The 23,050-nt window shown below is 42.5% G+C and overlaps 2 protein-coding genes across 2 annotated transcripts in view; one reads left to right on the top strand and one right to left on the bottom strand.

Annotated features, from left to right (window-relative positions):
• Window positions 1–23,050, top strand: part of Oosp1 (oocyte secreted protein 1) — a 56,875-nt gene that overhangs the window by 3,560 nt on the left and 30,265 nt on the right. The window contains exon 2 of the mRNA XM_075973551.1: window positions 1,351–1,413. Coding sequence (XP_075829666.1) covers window positions 1,401–1,413 — 13 coding nt within the window. The 5' untranslated portion in view covers window positions 1,351–1,400. The remainder of the gene's footprint in view (window positions 1–1,350; window positions 1,414–23,050) is intronic.
• On the bottom strand, window positions 1,593–14,426 carry Cblif (cobalamin binding intrinsic factor). The gene is made up of 9 exons (XM_075973550.1): window positions 14,348–14,426; window positions 13,515–13,691; window positions 12,350–12,463; window positions 11,786–11,923; window positions 10,367–10,548; window positions 7,044–7,221; window positions 5,830–6,031; window positions 4,402–4,520; window positions 1,593–1,654 (listed from the first exon to the last, which is right to left on the bottom strand). The coding sequence occupies exons 1-9, from the start codon at window positions 14,424–14,426 to the stop codon at window positions 1,593–1,595; spliced, it is 1,251 nt and encodes a 416-aa protein (XP_075829665.1).

Below are 23,050 nucleotides of genomic sequence, written 5' to 3'. Positions count from 1 at the left end.
CTCTCTCTCTCTCTCTCTCTCTCTCTCTCTCTCTCTCTGTGTGTGTGTGTGTGTGTGTGTGTGTGTGTGTGTGTGTTAAGCTCTTTATTCCAGGCTGCGTAGGTATCTTATTATAAACAATATACATATCTTGAAGAGTTCCCTCTCCTTTCCTTTTTTTTTTCTTTCTTTCTCTGCATAGATCCCAGTCTGGTTCAAATCCTGGATTCTGCACCTTCCTCTGTTCTGGAATTACAGTCCAGTACAACCATGCCTACTAGAATGACAGCTCCTTAACTTTTTCTAAGCTAAGGATAGGCCGGCTTCCTCAGTTTCCCACGGAGAACCCTGGCATTTTTAGTTTACCTTGCCCGGCTCAGTTAGTGTCCTTATTACAAGTGTGCACAGAATGTGGGTGCAGAGTCTTTTCCTTCTCTGTCCAGATTTCTTTTCACACAGTGTTTTCAGACTATTATTATTTTTGTGTATGTCTGGTTTATGTAGGTGTCCACATGTGTGTGAGTGTGCACGTGTGTGGGTGTGCACATGTGTGGGTGTGCACGTGTGTGGATGTACTTGTTCATGTGTGCACACATAGAGGCCAGAGACCAGGATCAGGTGTTTCCTAGAGTGTGCTCCATCTTAGTCTTTGAGACAGGGTCTCCTGCTGTTTTGGTCAGGCTGACCAGAAAGTATGCTCCGGGCATTTGCTTATCTCTACCTCCCCAGTGCTGGGGTTGTGAATGTTCACAGGATTCCATGCCTGACTCTCTTAGGTGGGTGTTGAGGATCCAGACTCTGTTCTTCATGATGGTACAGCACACACTTTATCCGCTAATCCACCTCTTGATCCCCAGAAACATTTTTAAAATTTTCTGTGTATGGGTGTTTTGTATCTGTATGTGTGTGCATGTATATCTGTGCACCATGAGCATGAAGCGTCCATGGAGGCCTGAGGAGGGTGTTGGATTTCCTGGAACTCGAGATACAGAGTTGTGAGCTGTCATGTGTGTGCTGGGAATTGAAAGGTAGCCAAGTGCTCTAAAGGCCAAGCAATCTCTCCAGTTCCCTCCCGAAATGTGAACATTTTGAAACATGAATTTACTCAGAAAATATTAGAAATAGAAGTCATGATGTCATTTACTGAGCTACAAACCATTCTAGAATTACGTATGGAGTAATTTTGTTCATTTCATACAAATGTGTTTGTGTACATGTTTGTAGTAGGTGAATTGTAAAAGAGCCTTTAGTATAAGAAACACAAGCAGGTGTTTTAATAGTTATCTGTAGAAGTAGTGAGTGTCTTGTTTAATCCAGAAGATTGCACAAATCTCTCCAAATCACTGGGGCTTTCCTTCTCTCTCGCCATAGGCGTAAATGACGACTCGCAGTCTGCCTTGAGAAGCCAGATATTTTATTTCATGAGTCACAATGGTGAGTACTCCAGGAACTTTGCATTAGGAGCCATTTATTCCACACAATGACTCTGTGGGTTTTTTTTTTATATCAGGACTAGAGTAGCGTTGTTAACATCCACTCTTCTTGGCATAGATTTGAAATGAGATTTAAGAACTCCTTATCCTTTGGTCCCGTTCAGCAGAAGAGACTCCTCCTCAGTACTGGGTGAAGTTGGCTGTGATGTGCTCGTTGTTGAAGGGAATGTAGTAAGCAACTCCTGAAAAGAGGCGGAGGATAATAAATGCCGTGGGGCCTGTCGACTTCCCATGCCAGGACGTCAGCCCATTGAGCTGGTTAGAGGGTAAGATCACCGTGGGGGACGTGGGTAGGAATATGAATTTGGGATGTTTAAGGATTTCTTTTAAAATGCTTTTATTGTCGTTACTTTATTTGTGTGCGTGTGAAGGCCAGAGGACAACTTGTGAGAGTTGATTCTCTCTTTCCATCATGTGGGTCCCGCAAATCAAACTCAGGTCACCAAGCCTAGTGCCAGGTGTCTTTACCAGCTCTTGCTAGCCCTGTTTAGGAATTTCTTTCTTTTAAAAAATTTATTATTATTATTATTATTATTATTATTATTATTATTATTATTATTATTATTATGTGTGTGTATATGTGTGTGCACATGTATGCACACTACGTGTATAAAGGTGCTGGTGGAGGCCAGAAGAGGGACCTGGGATTACAGGCTGTTGTGAGTCACGTGATATGGTTGCTTGGGACTCTGCAAGAGCAGTTGCTGCTTTTAACTATGAAGCCATCTCTCCATTCCCTCGAATGGGTGGCCTGGCACTTTCCCTCCCCGTCTTCTTCTGTTTGGCAGATGATTTATTTGCCGCTTGTATTTGCTTTTATCTTGCTTTACACATGTCTATGGATTTCTCTTTTACTACCTTTAGGTTTCCACTTTATGGAACATGTCTTTGGGGGTAAGCCCATAAGTCTCTTTTCTCTCATGTAGAAAATTGTATTAAATATTCTCTCTGAAATGTTATCTTTAGTGTTAGAAGATTTATCTGGCACCTAGGAGCCATGCAATAAATGACACAAAGTATTTAGGGAAGAATCTCACTTAGTTTTGGGAGATTTTGTAAGAAACAGGAACGGCATTAGGCTGAGAACCTTTCATGACAAGGATAGATGGTGTTGATATCTTTTATCTTTTAGGTATTCTAGCAACAGGAAGTAGGACAATCTTGTGCCAAAATGTTTTTGAATCTGTTATCTTTACTTTTACTGTATTTGCTTCCAGAGAAAGGAACTATAAAATGAAAATACCACCTTGATCTCAAAAAATCATTCTGAAATTTTAAAGGCAGTGGGAGAAATGACAATAACAGCAGCATTTTGAACACGTAATCTGCAAAAGATATTATAGTTAATAATCTTGAACAATTTTTCTAGTCCTTACAACAACCCAAGGAACGGCATTTCCATGTTATAGCTACAGAGACTTATTCCTTACTTGTGTATGTAGGTTATGACTATGAGAAGCGCTTTCTCCAAAGCCTGTTGCTGCAGTTCATGAATTCTGACTGGCCAGTCTTTCCTAACTATATGGGAGATGGCAAGCAAAATAGCTCTCCCACGGTAAACCTGGAGAATGGAGCCTTCACGATACAGCCCTGGCCTCCTGTGGCTCTGGATTTACAGTCCTCTTCATGCTAACAATCAGTGCCTGGTCAACATGATCCTTAGGCAAAACCATGCCTTGGTGCTCTTGAAGTGGGAAGATGTTTTAGCATTTGTGCAAATCTTTCAGGAATACTCAGTTTTGCTGGAGTCCGAGTTTCATTCTTGCCATGTTTACCACATAGATGCAGTGACAGACACCCCTTTTGCGAGGGACTAAGCAGGTGGCGAGGGCTATATTTGCTGAAGCTGTATTAGAAAGCTCACGTCCTCATGTTTGGAAACCTGGACTTCGTTGCTTGTTCTGTCAGATTCTAGTCTTGTGTTTTATATAGGTCCCTTTGACATCTCATGGTGATGAAATATTCTGAAATATTTCTTGCATTCTAAGAGACTGGAATTTTTGCTGGACCTCACCGCTAGCTTTAATAGTACAAATTGTGGTCACTTAAGACTTAAGACTGTTATCTTACTAAGTACTCAGCCTATTTGCTTAGCCTCCTTTTCTGAGAACAGTGTAAGAATCAACATACTTGCCTTGAATTTCTCATGTAGTCAACTTTTACAGCCTAAGATGATAATACATGGCCATAATATTAAGTTCTTAAGTTATATACTCTTGCAAGCCTCTCACCCAGAACAATGCATATGTATCATTTGCTGAAAGCATCACATACAGAAGTTGAAAGCGACTTCCTAATCCTACCATAAAGTCTGAAAGCAGCCATTTATGAAATCGGAACACTGATGTTTGTAACACCGCTAAATGTTTCTGTAAAGTGCCCCATTCTTTCCCCACGTGACGCTCTCTGTGCTGTTCAATAAAGACAGAGCAAAGCCCTTTGTGAGGGACAGACACACAGACAGAGACACGACAGATACACAGCACACACAAACCACACAGATCAACAAGACAGCCCTCTTTAGGCAGGCACAGATTCAGACCCATGCAACAGAAAGACAAAGGATGGAAGACACAAGTCTGATGAAGTAGAGAATTCAAATCTGGACTTGCTCTCGGTGAAATGGCCCCAAGGGGGAAGTACCTTTATTCCTTTCCTTAATGCTACACTGATGCATTATTGGTTACTTGGGGTTAATCACCAGTGTATAAAATTCCCATCACATCTCTTGGATTTAGTTACATTCCTGTAAAAAGAGTCACTAATAATTGTGGAATGTTTATTTTATGACTATATATGATACTCAGCTCCTAATGTATACCCTTATTATAAGCACATACAGTTTCACATTCACCGAGTACATTAATTAAAGAATTAGTAAATGTAGCCTTCCAACTGGAAGAAAACCACATTCCTTTGCTTTCCTTACCTTCCTCCAAAGGTGTTTTGCCACTAAGGAGCTCCCAGTATGTCTTCTGATTAGCATTTTCAGCGATATTGTTGATAGAATAGACCATAGGGCCCCAAGATGTCATTTTGGTTTCAAATCTAAGAATAAAATGTAAGTAGTACCACTCAGTCGAAGTCAGGCAACAGAAGGCAAGATGGAAGGATAGATGTTCAAGTGCTTTACAGAGCAAATAAAAATAATGTTCAAAAGAGAAAATGCAATTGATTGAGTTTAGAATCATGCCATTTAAAATAGAATTTCAGTTAATAGATAAAGGAGTTTTTCTTTATATTTTTCACTTGAGTAGGTTGATAGGTATTTCCATTTTTCGATAGTCATGTTTTATGGATATATTATTTAGAATGGACAATTTAGTTTGCACAGTACATGTTTGCCAGATTCCATGGGTTTATTTCTGTTTGGTGTGGTGAGAACTCCAGACTAATGGGTACCTTCATGTATGAACAATGAAACATTTGAACTCTATATTCATACAGCTCCATGACTCAGAGTCCAAGGTTTTCCCCTATAAAATATTGCATAGCAATAAAAGGAGTAGCCGTCATAGAGGGCAGTACACATGAGGATTTGGGGGATGTATTCTACTATCAGTCAACTTTAGTGATGTCCAGATTCTCAGAGGACCGTATACAAAGAACCATGGGAGCTGGTGTCTTTGGTCCCCATAGGTGCATATATGTATTCCTCACTTGATTACAATAAAATAAAATTAAAAAAAATAAGGACTCAACTTTTAAAGAAGTGTATGCCAGCCTATGAATATGATGAATCATAACTGTTTATAGTACACATAGAAAAATCCACCAGATTATTAAATAGCTGATTATATTGTGGTTGTGGAGGCAATTTATTCTTTGTGGGTTTTTTCGTTTTTTCCTCTCCAAGTTTCTATGATGTATCATCTGTCATTTTTATATTTACAGACGGAAGAAAAATCAGACAACATTAAATGCTGAACTTGTAAAGCATATCCAGAGGGCTTGGGCATTTAGTGTCCTCCTTTCTTTTCCATGAGTTGGCATGGTCCCTTGACTCCTAACCTGTGACCTCCCTATCTTCCCCTGTTGCTTCCTCTTTTTTTTGCAAACAGTTGACATTTCCATATTCTACTCTTTCCTAACAGGATAGTGGGTAGAACATGAATTTCAAAGACAGTCAAATCCATGGTTAGCTCTGAACTCTATTAGTTACATGTTATGTGATCTTAGGGAGAGAGAGAGAGGGTGTAGGGGAGAAAGGGAGAGAGGAAGGGAGGAAGGGAGGGAGGGAGGGAGAGAGGGAGAGGGAGAGGGAGAGGGAGAGAGAGAGACAGAGAGAGAATGAGAATGAGAATGAATATAGGAATTTGAGTCAGGTTTGGGGATGGCAACCATTGGCACCACTCACTTGAACATGGAGTTTTTGCGCTGCGCTTCTTCTAGGACAGCAAGTAGCACAGATCCACTTTTCACCCTGACCTCGATGGTCACATTGAAGAGCAGGTCAACTCCCCTCAGCTGATTGTTTATGGTGTATATGACGTTAATGTTAGATGCTGATGTGGGGACAGGGGTAGGATAGTCAGTTAGAGTTGGTGACACTTCATGATCTGCAAGGAGCAAAAAGGTCCAGTTTATGAAAGACTTTGACTGTTATTGGGAACGCATTCCAGAAAAGATTTCAAGAAAATAGTAACCTTTAGGTTATTTAACAAACTACTTGGACAACTATTCTAGAATCCTGGCAAGGACTCGGTGTTAAACTTGTGATGTCCATGGGAAGCAGCTAGGGAGTGAGGGTAAGGTGGCAATGTTTCAGATGATGGCAGTGTGTTTGCTTGAGTTTGGCCCCTGTAGACTTGGCACTGAAGTCTGTGAGGAGCTTATATGAAGCTAGTGAAAGCAAGAGGAAGGATTTGATAAGGAAAGAAGAATTGAAGGAGTTGATTTCAGAGACTTCTTCTGGAGTGACAGAAGTTTTAGAAAGGCTCTGTACAGGCAGTCTGAATTTCAAGTATTTCAGTGTTGTATTTGATTGGATACAAAAATGTTATAAAGTAACATGTAAGGTTTCTACCTCATCCTGTTGCTGTTCTGAGTGTCAGGCTGTCATTGTTAGATCCTTAAGGCTTGGGTGAATTTCATCTATGCCTTTTAAGCCCTCCAGATAAAAACCAACAATTGGTTATTAGTCTTCTCTCCTTCTTCCTTCTGCTCGTTTTGTTTTTGCAATGTAGATGATGTTGATTTCTATTAATACTGATTTCATTACTGTAAAGACTGTAGTTTTGCCTATATGTCTGTCTTCTGATGTTATAAAGAGCAGATAAGACATGTGTGATGTTTGGCAGTACATTTGTCAAATTCGTGAAGCTTCCTGTTGTGACCACGAACCATCTACCTTCTTAAAGTAGGTGTTGAGTATGAGTAGCTGAATTCTGAAGGCTAGGCACTTTGGCTGTGTGCTAGCACACATGATTGGGGGTTGGAGATCAGTCATCTACCTATCTGGGATGAATTGACAAAACAGTCTTATATGCCACTCTGCATCAAACCACATGCCAATGTACTGTAAGTAGCAACTTTATGACCTAAGAAGGGAGATCATTGAAAAGTTCTTACCAGCACCGCAAATTACTTGGGGCACGTCTAGGTAAGTCTTGCCTTTCAAAGAGGGGAGAATTTGAGCAATGGACATGGGGTTTTCGAATTTGCCCTGCTTAATCTCATTGAGGATCCCGTTCATAGTCTTCTCACAGTCCCACTTCTTGACGGGTTGCTCAGGTGTCACCGAGAGAGCCTAGGAGAGAGGGGCAGGCATGGGCAGGAAGAGAGAAAGAGAGGAGAGCTTAGGTATGGCAGGAAGTTGGCTCTTGGGGGTTGAACTTGATCGCTAATCATTATGATAGTCCAAACTGAAGCAGCACAGTCCTCCACAGTGTCAGCCCCATGATGGAGAAGGACTGGAGGTACAGTGTGGAGGCAAGGCATTTGCCTCACATGCATGAGGTGTGGGCACAATCTTCTGTCTAACAATAAGAAACAAAATGTTATTTAAAGAAATAAACAATGTTGGGGCTGGAGAGATGACTCAGTAAGGAGGAGCTCTTCCAGAGGACCTTGGCTTGGTTCACAGAACCCACACAACAAACAGCTCACAACATCTGTAACTCCAGTTCCAGGGGATCCATCCTCCTCTTATGGCCTTGCCCTCTTATGTATGGTCTCCTCAGGGATTAGGCATGCTTATGATGTCTAGACACACATGTAGGCAGAACACCCTATACACGTAAGACAAAATAAAATCATTAAAGGAACAAACACTGATAAATTCTTTTAAAAAAAAATAGCCACAGAAAAATGATCTGGTCAATGACTAGAGCCAGGAAATAGCACTCAGATGGCTGTGGACGGTGTATGGATGTGGAGCAGGAGTAACAAAGCAAACCACAGAAGGCGCTGTAGTCTAGGGCAGGCTGGACGGGCACATGCGTAGACTGGTTTTGATTGGTGTTGTCAGGCACACCTTCTGGAGGACTTCTCCCAAAGCCTATGTCTACATAGGCCTGTCAGTCAGTTTCCATCCACAACCCTCATGGCCTGGGTTTCACTGGACTGCTTGAAAACAATGTGTGGTGGGTGCCTGCAGCAGTCAGTCCTTCCCTGATACTCCAGTGCTGAAGGAGAAAACCATTTCTCTTGCTTGTGTATTTCAGTTGGGGCTGTATGAGGAAACACCAAGCTGTCATTGACCATTTTACATACCACACAGCAGGAGAGAGTGGGGGAAACCAGTGATGAGAGACAGCTAATAGTGGTCCCCGATGTCCCCATTTGACCTTTTTATTCTGGTTATTCTTGGAACCACTTCATCTAGCCTTGGACACACCCAGGTATGTGAAATGTTAAATTTCCATCTTTAAAATGGAGCTTCAGGTACTTGCAAAATGAGTCTAGCACACCAAGCAATCCACTTATACTTGTTTAGTTTTCTATCTTTGGGGTAAATTAGAAAGTACAAGTCCGGCTTGTCCTTAGAAGGCCTATCATTTGAGGGTTCATTGGCCAAGTGTGGAAAAGAATTTTGCAAGACATGATGTGGAAACTGTCATTGCATCCTCCCTTCCTTTACAGTTATGCCAACTAGAGGCACCAAGTATGGTAATGGGCTTTGTTGGCTAGTGACAAATTTGCATGAAATTGGAATGAGAAACTTGGCGGCAGAGGGAAGTCTGAGATGGTTGTTTCAGCTAGGGAAAGCCTAGGGAAAACATTTGTGACAGGTGTGGGCACCCTGATAACTTTGGCAAATGCAGATCGTAACTACCCATTGAGGCCGCTTTACAAGGTGGTTTGGTCTAAGAGGCGCCAGGCAGATACTCCTTAGCAGGCAGGTAGGGAGAAGTGTGCCTTAAGTAACAAGAAATCTACATGGTAAGTGGTATCTGGATATGGCTGAGGTCTTACCCTTTGATAGGAAAAGCTTTTATTCTCAGGTGTAATCTACCAGAGTATACCTAGAAAGCGATAAAATCCAAACTGGAATTCCTAAGTGGAATCAGCAAGGTAAACAGTGTGCACTAAATCTGCTAACCTGTTTAATCTGGCACTCGAACAGTCAAAACCCCTTAGACAAGGTTAAGCATGTGGCCCAACCCTGCCAAACCCAGCTTAAATTCATTCTTCAGGCTGCCTGCTTTCTGCAGGAATTTCTAGATGTGAGTTCTGGGTATGCTTTTGTATGGTTCAGCTGTGGGAAAATGGTTTTGTTTCATGACAGAATTCCAGTGACTGAGATGGAGAAGCTGGCTTTGCTCTCTCACCCCCACCTCTGGTATTTTGGACTGGTGATTTGTCTTCACTCTTAGCTTGACACTGACTGTTACATACACTGTTTGGACTCTTCCTAGTTTTAGTGTGTGGAGAGAACCCACACCAGTATCTCTTTTGCTCTGGGAGCTGATTTCCTTGTAATAGTAGCCGAGAGCTACACAAAGCTTAGGGCTGACATTGTAACTCCAGCCCTCTCCCTTCCTGGGGTTTCTGAGGTTGGGAGTTCATGGTGCAAGTTTTCTCTTAATTTCCCAAGATATTTAGACCATTAATAGCTCATTATGGACTAGAGGATTTGACCGCTTGTGACTCTATAATTTCTGATTCTAGTTGTTAAGCTCTCTCCACCATTGTGCTTTCCATAGAGGATTCCTGCTCTAGTCACCGGGGGCTGGAAGATGGTGGTGGATTAGGGGCTGTCAAGTAGCATCTTTCCTAATCTAAGCCTGGAGGTATGAGAGGGAGGCATAAGATGGATTCAGACTCAGGACTCAGCTTCTCAGACTCGGCTCCACTGTTTACTGGGTGACTTTTATTATTCATTGGTGTGTGTGTGTGTGTGCGCGCGTGCGTGCATGCGTGTGTGTGTGCGTGTGTGTGTGTGTGTGAGAGAGAGAGAGAGAGAGACAGAGACAGAAAGAGTCATCTTTAGATTACTCATGTTAATCATTTTAAATACAAGCCATTGTTTTGTGGGTAAGGTTAAGTAGGAGAGAAAGGACACTTTCCTGGTAAGTTTGAAGCAGAAAATATGAATATCTTTTGGAAGAGCTACTCTCATATCAGTATGTGTGCACCAGACTTTCGATAGTGTATGATTGTTATTAGTAAGCTGATTATTATTGGTAATAAACCCTCAAAATTCTTAATTTGTTTCATTTTTTCCAAGAAAGAAGAATGAATTCTTTTAGGTTTATCTTCACATTTTATCCATGAGCTAGCATATACCTGCATTTTGTTAGTAGAGAAACTGAGGCAAGGTAGTTAAGGAATTGACCCCAAATCACATCAGTTGGACTTTCGCAGGCATGTTAGTAGACATGAAGTCCCTTAGTCCTACAGTTCAGGCTTGTTATTCTGGCCTAGATTAGGAGCATATAGGATGCATTTACCTGCATAGCAAGGCCAGTGCTGTAGGTGTCTCCGATGATGCCATCCGCTTTGACCTTCAAGCTGATATCATCCACGAGAACCTTCAGTGTCTCACCGAACAGCTCTCTGTAATCTTCCTCAGAGCCTACAGGAATCCTGTTGTACATGCAGGTCAGGGCCAGGGTTGCTACCGCTCCAGTATCTGGAAGGCAGAGGAGAGACAGACCCCACTACAATCACCAGCATAGCCAGTGTTCACCAGTTGCTCACTGTGATCTAGTTACAGGACCTCCTTTAGTTCTTGGGACCACCCATGAACAGGACCTATAAGTATCTTTATTTAAGAGGTGAGGAAATGGGAGCTCAGAACAGTAAAGCAACTGCCCAAGGCCACACAGCCAGTAAGCAGCAGGGCCAGACTTTAAAAGAACACAGCTGAGCAGCTCCGACTTTAGAGCTTTAAGTAGTGTAAACGACGGTGCATTCAGTTCCACTTCTCTCCTCTCGGTGCTGAGCTTCTGAGATGCCAGACGTTCACACCTCAGTGAAGGCATTTTGGTCTTCCCAGCACAGCGGTCTGTGGTTTATGGTCTGTGGTTCATGCCTGTTTTACTCTGTCAGCATGCTGTGTCATATGTGTGGTTCCTGGGCTCCATGCATCCATCATAGCACTCAGCGCAGAGACTTTCCGTTATTTGCATGTGGTACACGTGTGTGGGCCAAATGGGCAAGTTCTGACAAGCCTAGAGCAAGTGGAACGCTATCGAGAAGGCAGCTTTCAGCTCACCGCCTTCCCCAGCTCACTGGAGAGTCTCATAGCTCCAGTGAGGGTGCTATGATGGATGCAAACCTTGCTGTGGAGGCCCACAGAAGTGGGGGAAAACCAGAGAAGATGTTGCTTTGAGAGGGGCAGAGGACCGCGACAGTGAGTCCATGCAGGGGCGCAACAGAGTTAGATCATTACACACAGCAAGGCTAACAGAAGGAAAAAACATCCCAGAGGGAAAGGATTCATTCATTAGCAGCCCAGCGTGGGTAAAAGAGAGGAACAAGAAGTTCTCTCGGTTGGTTCCAGAAAATAGCTGTTTGTAGGAAGGATATGTGGATGGAAAAAGGAGAAACATCTTGAAGTTCAGAGTCTGGGAGAATTGGTACAAATTAAGGAGTGCAGGGTAGGGGTGAGGCAAGACCTTTATCTCCATTATATTTGAAGACAACTTGTGACTTTTGTGACCGGTTTATTTTCCCAGTGGAAGTCTGCCCTTAACTCATATGTCCAATAAACATTTGTTCAATGATTTCCCCGCACCCACAACTGCAGGGCTCAGCTCCACCTCCATGGAAGGTTCTTCCTCTTTACTTCCCCCTCCATCACCACCTCTCGTCTACCGCGACACTGATGCTCTCACCTTGGTCAGTGTCTGCTAGTCTCAACTTACCCACACCGATGGAGGACGCCCTCATCAGGTTCTTAGCGAAGCGCACTGCTATGGGCAAGGTTGCCTCTGAGTTCTTCTGGCACAGTGCGAGGATCGCCAGACTGGGCCCATAGAAGCCCGAGGCACCATCACCCTGGCCTCAGAAGACAATAGAGAACCGTCATTAGATCAACACTTACCACACTGGGGATATTTTGAGTAGCAAAGAGCGGGGCTTTTAAATAGAAATCTCTAGAAACCTGTCACCATAAAAAGAGACAATATTGGCGAAGGATGACATCAGTGTTTCTCAGAGGAAGAATGTCATCTGGCATCTGAAGAGGGGGGACAGTGCTGGCTCTGGGAGGATGGTGGCTGCCCGGTACATGCATGGGGAGTTGGCTTCTCTAGTTGGTTTTGGCTGAGAAGTGAGTCTCTCACTGGTGGGACTGTCAGAGCAGAGGTGGCCTTGTGCCTCTTCCCTGACTTTTCACTCTTCCCACTTCCATAATTTTCCTTTCTGGGTTAAAAGCTCGCAGGAAGAACCCTGCCCCCACTCTCCCCTCCCTCCCCACGAGGTCTTACTTGAGGGTGTCCAGTTCTCCATTCTCTTTAGCAGAGTGGGCACTCTGCTTCCAGGGTCCCGGCATGAGGAGCTGAGAGCCATAATGGTGAGGGCGAGCTGCCCGTTTGTCAGGTCTATGGAAAAGAGAAGAGAATGACGATGGCAGGCATTCCCAGGCAGAGCCCCCCAGGGACTAGACTGAGTGTTGCACTTGTTTTTTAAACTTCAACTATTTATTTATTGTTATTATTATTACTGTGTTTGCGCAAGCATGTGCGCGTGCATGTGTGTATGTGTGTGCAAGCCACAGCACACACGTGGAGGTCAAAAGGCATCTTTGCAGAGTCAGTTATTTTTCTAACATCTTGTGGATTCTGGGGCTCAAGCTCAGATCATCGAGTCTTTGTAACAAGTGCCTTTACCCACGGAGCCACCTCACTAACCCATCTTTCAGCTGCTGCTCACCACCTCCCCCTTTTAATTTTTGAGGCACTCTGTACCCATGACTGGCCAGAGCTCACAGAGATCCCCTGCTGAGTGCTGGAGTTCCAGGTGTATGCCACCATACACAGCATCTCCCAGCCTCATAGCCAGAGCCTCAAGTTCAGGATTTGGGTTTTAAGTAGTGCACTCACGTCATTTTGAAATCTCTCTTTTCCAAAAAAAAAAAAAAAAAAAAAGAAATATGGAAATAAATCTTTGAGGAAACACTGAATCTAGTGTTCTCTGTACGACTCACAGACTGTATAATGAAACTATTTCGCATAATTAACATATGCTAAGAAAAGAATTCTTGCTGTCTGTTTAGAAAAGAAAGGAGAAACCCCACGAAAGTCTGTGGAAACATACAGGCAGAAAGTGAACCTCGACGCAGTTCATGCGAAGTGAATAGACCCTAGACTTTGTTGTTGCTGTCACTGTCGTTATTGTTTTTGTCCTTAGAGGCAAGGAAAGTGGTATCCAGTGACTTGTTCATAAGCAGCAGATTTGAAACCAGAAGCCCCTGCTTTCTGCACTGAGTCTGGAGCTCCCTGTGTGTTCCTGTCCTCCTCCATGACAATTCTGATGTCACATACGTTTAGTTACAGACGTCTGCAGCTGTGTAGGGAAAGGTGAATGACATAGACCCGGGGTCTGGGGGAGCCTGTGTGTGGTAGGCTTTGAGGGAGGTCTCCAATGTCTGACCTGCACTGTCAGTGCTCATGAGCTCATTAGTCAGGCTCTTCTGGGCCTCCGGACTGTAGGTGCCGGCCAGATTCATGGCAATCAGGATGCTGGGGTTTGGGAAATCTGACCTCATCACCGAGCGCTCCATGAGCTTCTGGAGGCCATCGACCCAGGGCTGCTGTTCTGGGGGGACAGCTGAGAAAAGGAAAGTCACTTGCCACACCCCCACCCTCATTCCTCATTCCCCCCAGTCCTCATCCCCTTTCTCAGAAGTGTAATTCCTGTGTCTTTTAGATCTTTTAGCAGTAGACTTGAGAGTTTTGAGGATCGAGTGACAGAAGAGAAATGCAGAACGTGTCAACATTTCTCTTTAGAGGCTCCTTTCGTCTCCAGCAATCTCTATCTTTGAAGTGATTTTTTAATGTGCTAACTTTAAGCAATACAGCTCAGAAATATTTCACATGATTTTTCATCATTGCCTAGAAGTCATCCATTTCTTTTGCATTCATTTCCCTCTGCTCTTCCATGAAGAATATTGATGACTTGAGGCATGCTCTGCTCAGCAAATATTCAAACCTCCTGTGTGGTCATAGTTACCACTAAGTATCTGTCTTGTTCCAGTAACCAGCATTCCTGCATCATGATTTACTCTCTCTCTCCATAAAAAGTACATGGACTTGACTCTCAGAGAATTAGGCTAGGAAGTCATGAAAGATGAACATGCCACTATCCCTGACTTATGCCCACCTCTTCAGAACTTCTGTAGCGGTTGCTGTTCTACCTCTTTTTCATCAGTAAAACTGTGCCTGAGATCGCTGTGTCTTTGCCATCGGAACAATCACCATACTCACAGCAAGAGCTTTGGGCTCGGGTGCTGGTTCCTGCCACAGCCCAGAGAACGTTTAGAAGGTAGAGGGTAAGCCAAGCCATGCCACACTTTCTTGTGCTATCCACGTCTTCCTTTTCACAGACACCAGTAGTTGCTAATGAAGTGTGCCTCTGTCGTCTCTTACTTTTGTAAAGCAGTCTTCTCTAGACCCAGTCACTCTTAAATACCTATGCTGACCCCTCCTACCTTGATGTAACTCATTCCCATTTGCCTATCTGAGTTTGCTTACTGCATAGGCCCTCCACGGTGTGTAAAGGTGCCTTCCAAGCAGCAGAATGATAGGAGAACCAGAGTGTTGGATAATGCAGCAAAGATAATGAATATCTCTTAACAAATTCTTGAGTAATTACAGGTAGGAAATCTGACTAATCTGTGAATATAGACAGGACTTCTCCTAGGCCAATAGCCTCCTGTTGCTTATCTGCAATGATTTCATTAAGGTTTAGGTGTTTGGTAGGCACTGGCTCATTTCACTGTGCAAGCTTCCCATTTTAGGCTCTTTGGTGGAAATCTGCATTTGGGTAGATATGCTGACTATATGCATTTGAATCAACCTGATCCTGGGTTCCAGTGAAGATTCCCTGAAATTGTTTGATTTTTAGATAAAGAGTGGACTTCAATTTCGTGGAAATTGTTTTGTTTGATTTTGTTTCTTCTACTTGGGGATAAAAGCAGATTCTGCTATGTAGTAAAAAGGCTGCTAGTTTGTTTGTTCCTGGCTGCTCAGCCCCGAAATAATCACACAAAAACCATATTATTTGCAATACTGTTTGGCCAATAGCTTAAGCATATTTCTGGCTAACTCATATCCTAAACTAACCCATCTCTATTAATCTGTATGTCACCATGGTGCTGGAGAGGAGCTGAGAGTTCTACATCTTGAGCAGGCAACAAGAAGAGGGCATGACTCTAGCATATATGAGCCCTCAAAAGCCCACCCCTACAGTGACACACTTCCTTCAACAAGGCCACACTTACTCCAACAAAGCCACCCTTCCTAAGAGTGCTGTTCCCTTTGGGTGCTATTTTCTTTCAAACCACCACATTAAGGTATGAGAAACTGTACCCTCAGTGAACAGCATGAAGCATGCAGTTTTTTTCACTGATAGAGTCACACTGTATAGTAAGGTGAGCTCCCCTCCTCACAGAACTGGAACTAGCATCTGGAGACTCCAAGGGACTGAGTCTTTCCTGTTTTAAGTCACTGCACTTAGGAGGAGATCGTCAACACAGAGGCTTCAGTGTTAATGAAGTCAGTCTGTCCATCACTCCTGAGGCCCTGCAAGGCGCTGGCCTCCTTCACAGTCACACTTTGAACCACTTCTCTTGCTGATTCTGTCACAGCCATGGAGATCTCTTGTGCTACTCTCCTTGAAAACTCCAGCTAACTTGTACTTTATGTCCCTTCTTGCCAAGGAGATTTTTCCAAATTAATTTCCTTATGGCTCCTCACTTCTTTCTCCTATCTACAGAGAGGGAAGGCTCCACATGATAGCAAATGTGGTTTTTGCTTTCTGGGGTCATTGATTGCTGGTTCATATTTTGTGTCATTTAAACATGTTTGTGTTTATGTTTGGGGCTGAGTTTCCTTATTTTCTCTTATTAACACAACTGACCATATGTTTTGGTTTTCCCACGATAGTTCCTCATTTTAATGGTCTTCTTTAATTTCTTTTTCAAGTTAGACATTATGGTTGCAGATAATTTTAGGGCTAATATGATGATGGTGGAGAGGTAGCAGAGAGATGTTGGCTGGAGGGAACAATGTTTCTGTTTGTGAGCTCTCCTGTACCACATGACAACCACAGAACTGGCGGTGATGTACTGTTCAAGACTGCTCACAGAATAAATTTCAGTTTCATTACAAAATAAAAAGGGAGGTGGTGGGTACACGAGTGAGCTTGACTTAGTCACACTGTTGTCTACATGCTTAGAAACAATATCTCTTCTATGTAATTGATTACAGTGTGTACACTCTTACCAGTGTTCCAGGAAGTAATATATTTTTCAATCACACCACTTACAGTGAACAGTAATGTCAAGTCTTGTAGCTGGAGGTTTCTCTCCCATCTGCCAGTTCCCAAATAACTACTCTGAGACTTAATATTAATTACAAACTGTTTGACCTATTAGCTCAGGTTTATTGTTAACTAGCTTTTACAATTTAAATTAACCCATTTCTATTATTCTATATTTTACCATGAGGCTTGTGTCTTGTTACCTCTCTTCTTGCTTTTCTAGCATCTGCTACTGTATCCCAGACTCTGCCTTCTTTTTCCCTTTATCTTTGCTTTATCTAGGTGGGATTTCCCACCTAATTCTATTCTGCCTGGATATTGACCAAATCCGATTCTTTGTTAACCAATGGTAGTAAAACATATTCATAGCATACAGAGGGGCATGCCATATCAAAGTCTTTGTGTCTTTGTTACCTTTAACCATTAATCCTTTAAAATTTTGTTTTTTAGTTAGTGTGCAAAATGAATTTCAAGCTACACAACAGTAACATATAGGCACTCTGCCTAGGTTAGTCCCATGCAGGCTCCCTAGTTGTCAGTTCAGTCTCTGTATACCCCAGTGAGCCCAGGCTATTTGATTTTGTGGGTTTTCTTGTGGTGTCCTTGGCCCCTCTGTCATCTATAATAGTTTCTCCCCCTCTTCCATAGGATTCCCTAAACTCCTGTAGGTCTGCATCTGTTTCCATCAGTTGCTGGATGAAGCCCTCTGAAAGCAATTGGGCCATGGTGTGGGACAATTCTGTATTCTGTCAATTATGTTTTAAATAAATGCTGATTGGCCAGTAGCCAGGCAGGAAGTATAGGCAGGACAACCAGACAGGAAGTAGAGGTGGGTCAATGAGAACAGGATAATTCTGGGAAGGAGGAAGCCCATTCCTCCCCAGTCCTGTCCCAACCACAGAAGAAGGAAGAGGTGATTGCCCTGCTGAAAAAGGTACTGAGCCATGTGGCTAACATAGATAAGAATAATGGGTTAATGTAAGTTATAAGAGTTAATAAGAAGCCTGAGCTAATGGGCCAATCAGTTTATCATTAATATAGACCTCTCTGTGATTTCTTTGGGGCTAAATGGCTGTGGGACCTGGTGGGAGGACAGAAACCAGGCAGGACAGAAACCTGTGACAACAGGGCTAAGCACCAATCTGGTCACAGGCGATGGCCAGTTCAGGCTACATATCCATTATTGCTAGGAGTCTTAGCTGGCTTTGAGGTGAGACACTATGTTCATATGCCCTATGTCTTTTAGTAGCTTACTCAGGAATGAGCACAGAAGAAGTTTCTCCTTTATGCCTCATTGCAAAATCTGTTATTTGAACAAGGAATTTACGCTACATTTCTTATAGAATATATCTATCTGCCTTCCACACAGATATTGTTTTCTGGTGAGTTCACACAGTTCAAATAATGAAAATCCAGATACAGGATTCCTATCTTCTATATAGTGGGCATGGTGCTCAGACTTTTGTTTATCAAACAATTGGAAAACACCCCCTTTGAAGATAGTCTACCTTTATCACTGGAGTTGGAACCAAAACAATGTCTACCACTCTAAGAGTAACTATTCAACTGATTCCAGCTTCTGACGATGGAGTGAGAACTGCGTTTCTCCTGGGAAGGATAACACTTTACTTTGAGGCTTACTTTGGCTCGCCAAGGATACCTATATCCCACATGTTTTTGATGTTGTGGTGAAATGCAGCTTTAGTGCTCATATCTAAGCCATGAACGCAAAGAGCATCTTTGCTAACATTTAGGAGTAACCATATTAGAAAAGGCCCAAGGAAGGACTGCAGTGAGATGGCCCGGCAGTGATGAAAGTGTCTGCATTTTAGTAGAGTAAAGGCTCCCTTCCTTGTCCAGGAGGCCTGCTATAGAGAGAACTCTCAGCACAACCATGGAAGAGCAGACAGGATTAGACAGTTAGGCCATGGAGCAGGTACTTGAGTTAGGGTGGTATCATCTGATCAACAGGGAGAACATAATGGCCTCCTGAACAACATCTCCCCACCCAGCAAAGGGTAGCTCAGCTGGAAGGGCAAAACCATGAGGTTTCCAAAGTTAGGATGGGATCAGCCTGGGAAAGACAAGAACTGGAACAGCTCGGGGTGAACATGTCACTCTGTCGTTTCCCAGGGGGATAGGCATTTCTCCTCAAAGTTTATTGATGGTTCTTCATGCCAGTTAAGTAGTCCATGAGCATTTTTGACATATTAAGAACAAAGCAAGACTGATTATATTACACCTGCTCTTAAAAATCTTGGAAAAGGGCCCATGTTCTGTAAATAGCTCTGTACCCAAGCTCCTGTGTGCAACCCTAATGAAACCCATTGCGTAATAAACAGACAAACAGAAAAGACATGAAAAGAGAACTAGGTGCAAAGAGGAAGGGGACAGAGTGAGCAGTGGGGTGACACATGAAGCAATGTGGGCTGCATGTTCAAGATACATCATATACATATATGTAAGTGTCACATGAAATCTGTTAGAACAAAGAAAGAAAAATAATCCTCAATCTTGGTGTATATTAATAATACATGAGGGCTTTTAAACAGTCCTGAAACCTGTCCTTCCCCCTTCAGTTTCTATATTAAGTGGTCTGTGTGAGGCTTGGATATTAGTGTTTGCGGAAAGTTCCTTCAGGTGACCCAAATCTGCAGCAAAAATAGAAACCACTGTTTTAAGTCTAGAATTAGCAAACAGTCTTGAACCCCTGCTTTTGTAACATGCCATATCTTGGAACTCTTCCTAGGTCCTAAAACTATAAGGCAAGCAATTTTTATACATTTAGAAGCCTATGAGTTATGAGATTTTATACTCATAATATGATTTTTACAGTAGGAAACACAGGAAGTATAAATATCAGGAGTGAATCTTCAGCCATTTGAGGTTGCTATACCTAGAAATCCTTTCCCATCACATATTGCCTTGAGCAACCAGCCCAGTTATTCCACATCTGTCCCTCTGTCAGCTCTTCCAGGAAACCCCTCAGTGCAAGAAAACTGAGGGGCAGTTGGTTATCCTGTAAGTGACAGACTCTGGTGCAGTGGCTGGCCTACCTCTGACCTGTGTGAGAAGTCTGGAGAAAGGGCAGAAGGAAGCAAATGAAAACTCTATACACACTATTGCTTTTTCTCCAGTGTCACGGGAACACAGGACTGTGGTTAATAAAAAGGAAAATAGTCTCAGAAGCTATGCAGGTGAGTCAGGATGCAAGGGAGGGAGTCACGCAGAAAAGCAGTTTGGGGGCCTTTTATATATTACATGTGTACGAAGCAGGCTATCCCAAGCTTAAATTATTCCTCAAAAGGAATAATTTAAAGGAAAGCATTCAGGTTTTGCAGGGTTGCTGCTACTCGTTTTATTTATTTTTCCTCTTTATTTAAGACTCACTTTGCCCATCATTTCTTTCTTCACCTTGTACCAGTATTTCCTTGTTCTCCTCATTCTCCTCCAGGGGAGCTTTCTGTGAGTGAACTGTATCACGAAAGGCAGCTAATGGTCTTTTCCATGGTCTCAAGGATCTTTTGAGACTCATGCAGTATTTAGAAAAATAAAAAAAGAGAAAAATAGATAAATGATACAAATGTAGGATTTTTCTCTCTATGGTAACTTTTTCTAGAATAGCAATAAGTAAAATTTCTGATCTGCCTTATAACAGTTTTCAGGGTTTCATGCATAGAATATCACAAGGAGGTAAGTGTGGATCCAGCTGTCCCTCATATTAACTAGGCCCCAGCAATTCAGAACTAATATGACTAGCCCAAGGCTGACCAAGTCAAATCTCTACTGCTCTATGCTGTCTTCTCTACAGTAAGCTTTCTTAGCTATATTCTGTATCTCTGCATGGCTGACTCCAGCTAGCTTGTACCGTGTTAATGTGTAAGAGAGAGCCCATAGCTTTTGCTTTCTGTTGTTGCCTCCTTTTCTTTTCTTATTCTTACTTTTATTCAGTGTATAAAATAGGAGGTTTCATTATGGTATTTTTGTTTATGTATGTCACTGTACTGATATGGATAACGATCATATTCATCCCCTCCTTTGTGGTCTTTTGAATGGAAATTGTTTTTAGGACCCCAAAGCTGTTTTATACAGCATAGGAAATATGGATCTATCTATCTGTCTATCTATCTATCTATCTATCTATCTATCTATCTATCTATCTATCTATCTATCTATCATCTATATATCAGTGTGTGTAGGTGCATATGCATGGTGTGCATGTAGAAGTCAGAAAACAGCTTGCAAAAGTCTGTTCTCTCTATGGTGTGTGCCTGGGTTCAGACTCAGGTTTTGAGGTTTAGTGGTCAGATTTTACAGTCCTTGGATAGACGTTTTTGTTGCCAGTTTCAGGGCATATCCTTCACTATATAGTCATAAACTTCTTTTTCCTTTAATATTTTGTGCATGTTTTCATTTAAATTTACATTTGTTTAGTTTTGGAGAATTTTGTATGTGAGCCACATATTTACATCCTTTCCACCCCTCTCTCCCTTCTCCAAGTCCTCCTGTGTTCCTTCTCTACTCTTTCAAATTATGGGAGATGCGTGGATGGATGGTAAGAACTAGAGGGAGTGGATATCTGACACTGAAATATTGTTGGTCAGAATGATGGAGCCGTTTCCAAAACAACTTGTAGCAGTCACGACCGCATACCCTAGGCCTGCACATGACCAAATCAGTCCAAATTCCAGTGTGTATAAGGGAAGGAAGGGCTTGTGAAGTCCCACACTTAACTGAGGACTTATTGAAAAAGTGTCACTTTTAAGAAGTCCAGAGTCTGGAGTCTATATTTATCTTATCTTGGTATTTCTTAGTTTCTATATTAAATTCACTGAATTTATTGAAAACCAGCCTTTTAAATCCACTCTTCCATCTGTGCCAACTTAATATTTATGTGATCACAGATAAGTCCCTTAAATTCTTTGAGTCTCAGCCTTCTTATCACAGCCCTTAACTCTGGGGTCTTATGAGTTCCTATACACAGGGCGCTCGGAACGGCACCTGGTGCATAGTACACAGTAAGAAAGTAACAGCCATTTTTATCCCACTAAGAGCTGCCAGTTCTTGTCTTTGCCTGGAGTCTGGTGAGTATGTTGGTTAACATCGTCTTTTCCTCCCCGAGTCAGCTACCTAATAGTCACCAGGGTCTACCTTCTGGAGCTTTCTCTTGCCTTCTGCCCTTACTAATTCATCTCAGGTTAACATTACCACAGTTTGCTTTGAAATTTGTGTCTGAGCATTTGCCTTTGTCCCTCTCTGGCTCATTCTTACTCTGGCCCTACAGAAGCATAAATAGGACCGCACTGAAAGAAAATAAATTATCAGGGAACACAGGTTGCAACTACATCTTTTAACTTGTAATCTATGAAAATATACATTTTGAATTTTTTGTTCAATGGCACAGTTTAAAATTTTTACACATTCCCATTCCTGTTCAGTTCACTTTGGATAAAAATCAAGACTTTAAATATGACTGCTAAATAAGTTTACTTCCCAGGCTCTTTAACTCTCACCTGTGACTTCACTGGCTTATACATTTGTGCCAAAAGTATGCTTTCTCAAGCCCTCCCCCACTCCAAATACGTTCCCCTAGGGTTTTACCTAAGACCCCATCTTAACATTTCTCTGACAAGATTATCGGATTTTGTTACTGCCATTTGGCATAATGGTCTAGGGTTTCTTTCAGCAAATATTTGGCAAACTTTTAGATCACAGACTTTCTGTGTTATGTAATAGGAACACAATAGTGAACCTGAAAGACACATCTGCCTTGAGCCTGGCAGGGAGACAAATGTTAAACACAATTAAGAAATAATTCTGCAAATATTTAATTGCAGTTCCTATAAGTGTTGTGAAGGAAAGCACTGAGTGTCAGCAGAGTGGTCAAAAACCAGGTCTTAGAGTTCAGAGAGAGTGGCCCTCAAAAGCAGTGTTTGCACAGCTGGGTAAGCTGGCCATTTGACAAAGCAGAAGGCAACAGCATCTGAGAGCAAGAGCTCCAGAGCAGAAAGCACATCTCTCTTTTCCCTCCCCTTTCTCCGCCCACCCCGTGTGTGTGTTTCTGTGTGAGTGTAGACACACATGTGCCATGGTCCATCTATGGAGGTTAGAAGACAACATGGAATGTTGTTCCTCATCTTCCACCTTGTTTGAGATGGGAGTCTCTCTTGTGCCGCTGGATGCCGGGCTAACTGCCCTGTCAGCTTCTGGGAATCCTCATATCTCCATTTCTTACCTTGCTGCCAGGAATACTCAGTTACAGACTCATTTTTTACATGAGTTCTGGGGTTCGAAACTCAGGTCTTCACATTTTTGTGGCATGCACTTTACCTGATGACAGTTTTCCAGCTCAGAAGCCTATTCATTGGCTGTTAGGTTTCGACAAGGGAATTTTGGAGGCAGGAGCACAGACATTCACACTATACCGACAGTCTATTCATAAACAACAGAAAAGCCAGTAACAGAAACACATTTTATTAGAATGCCCCATGAAGTTAAAAACAAGGAAGATCTTTCTAATAAAGGATAATAAAAGCACAAAGAGTCACTCCATTAAATACCAAATAAGTTCCATTACTTAAAAAGGTAAAGCAAACAGGACCCTTAGGCAGCACGTTGAAGCAACCACAGCTTCTAAACGTCACACA

This window comes from Microtus pennsylvanicus, chromosome 5 (genome assembly GCF_037038515.1).
Source record: "Microtus pennsylvanicus isolate mMicPen1 chromosome 5, mMicPen1.hap1, whole genome shotgun sequence".
NCBI lineage: Eukaryota > Metazoa > Chordata > Mammalia > Rodentia > Cricetidae > Microtus > Microtus pennsylvanicus.
This window is presented reverse-complemented; position numbering and strand designations above follow the sequence as displayed.

Bases quoted from the DNA above. Each gene is read 5' to 3' on its own strand.
- Cblif (XM_075973550.1), bottom strand. From the start codon at position 14,426: ATGGCTTGGCTTACCCTCTACCTTCTAAACGTTCTCTGGGCTGTGGCA. The intron at 12,464-13,514 runs GTCAGACATTGG...TCTTTTCCATAG, and splicing joins CATGAGCACTGACAGTGCAG to ACCTGACAAACGGGCAGCTC. The intron at 10,549-11,785 runs GTAAGTTGAGAC...TCTGCCTTCCAG, and splicing joins GGCGTCCTCCATCGGTGTGG to ATACTGGAGCGGTAGCAACC.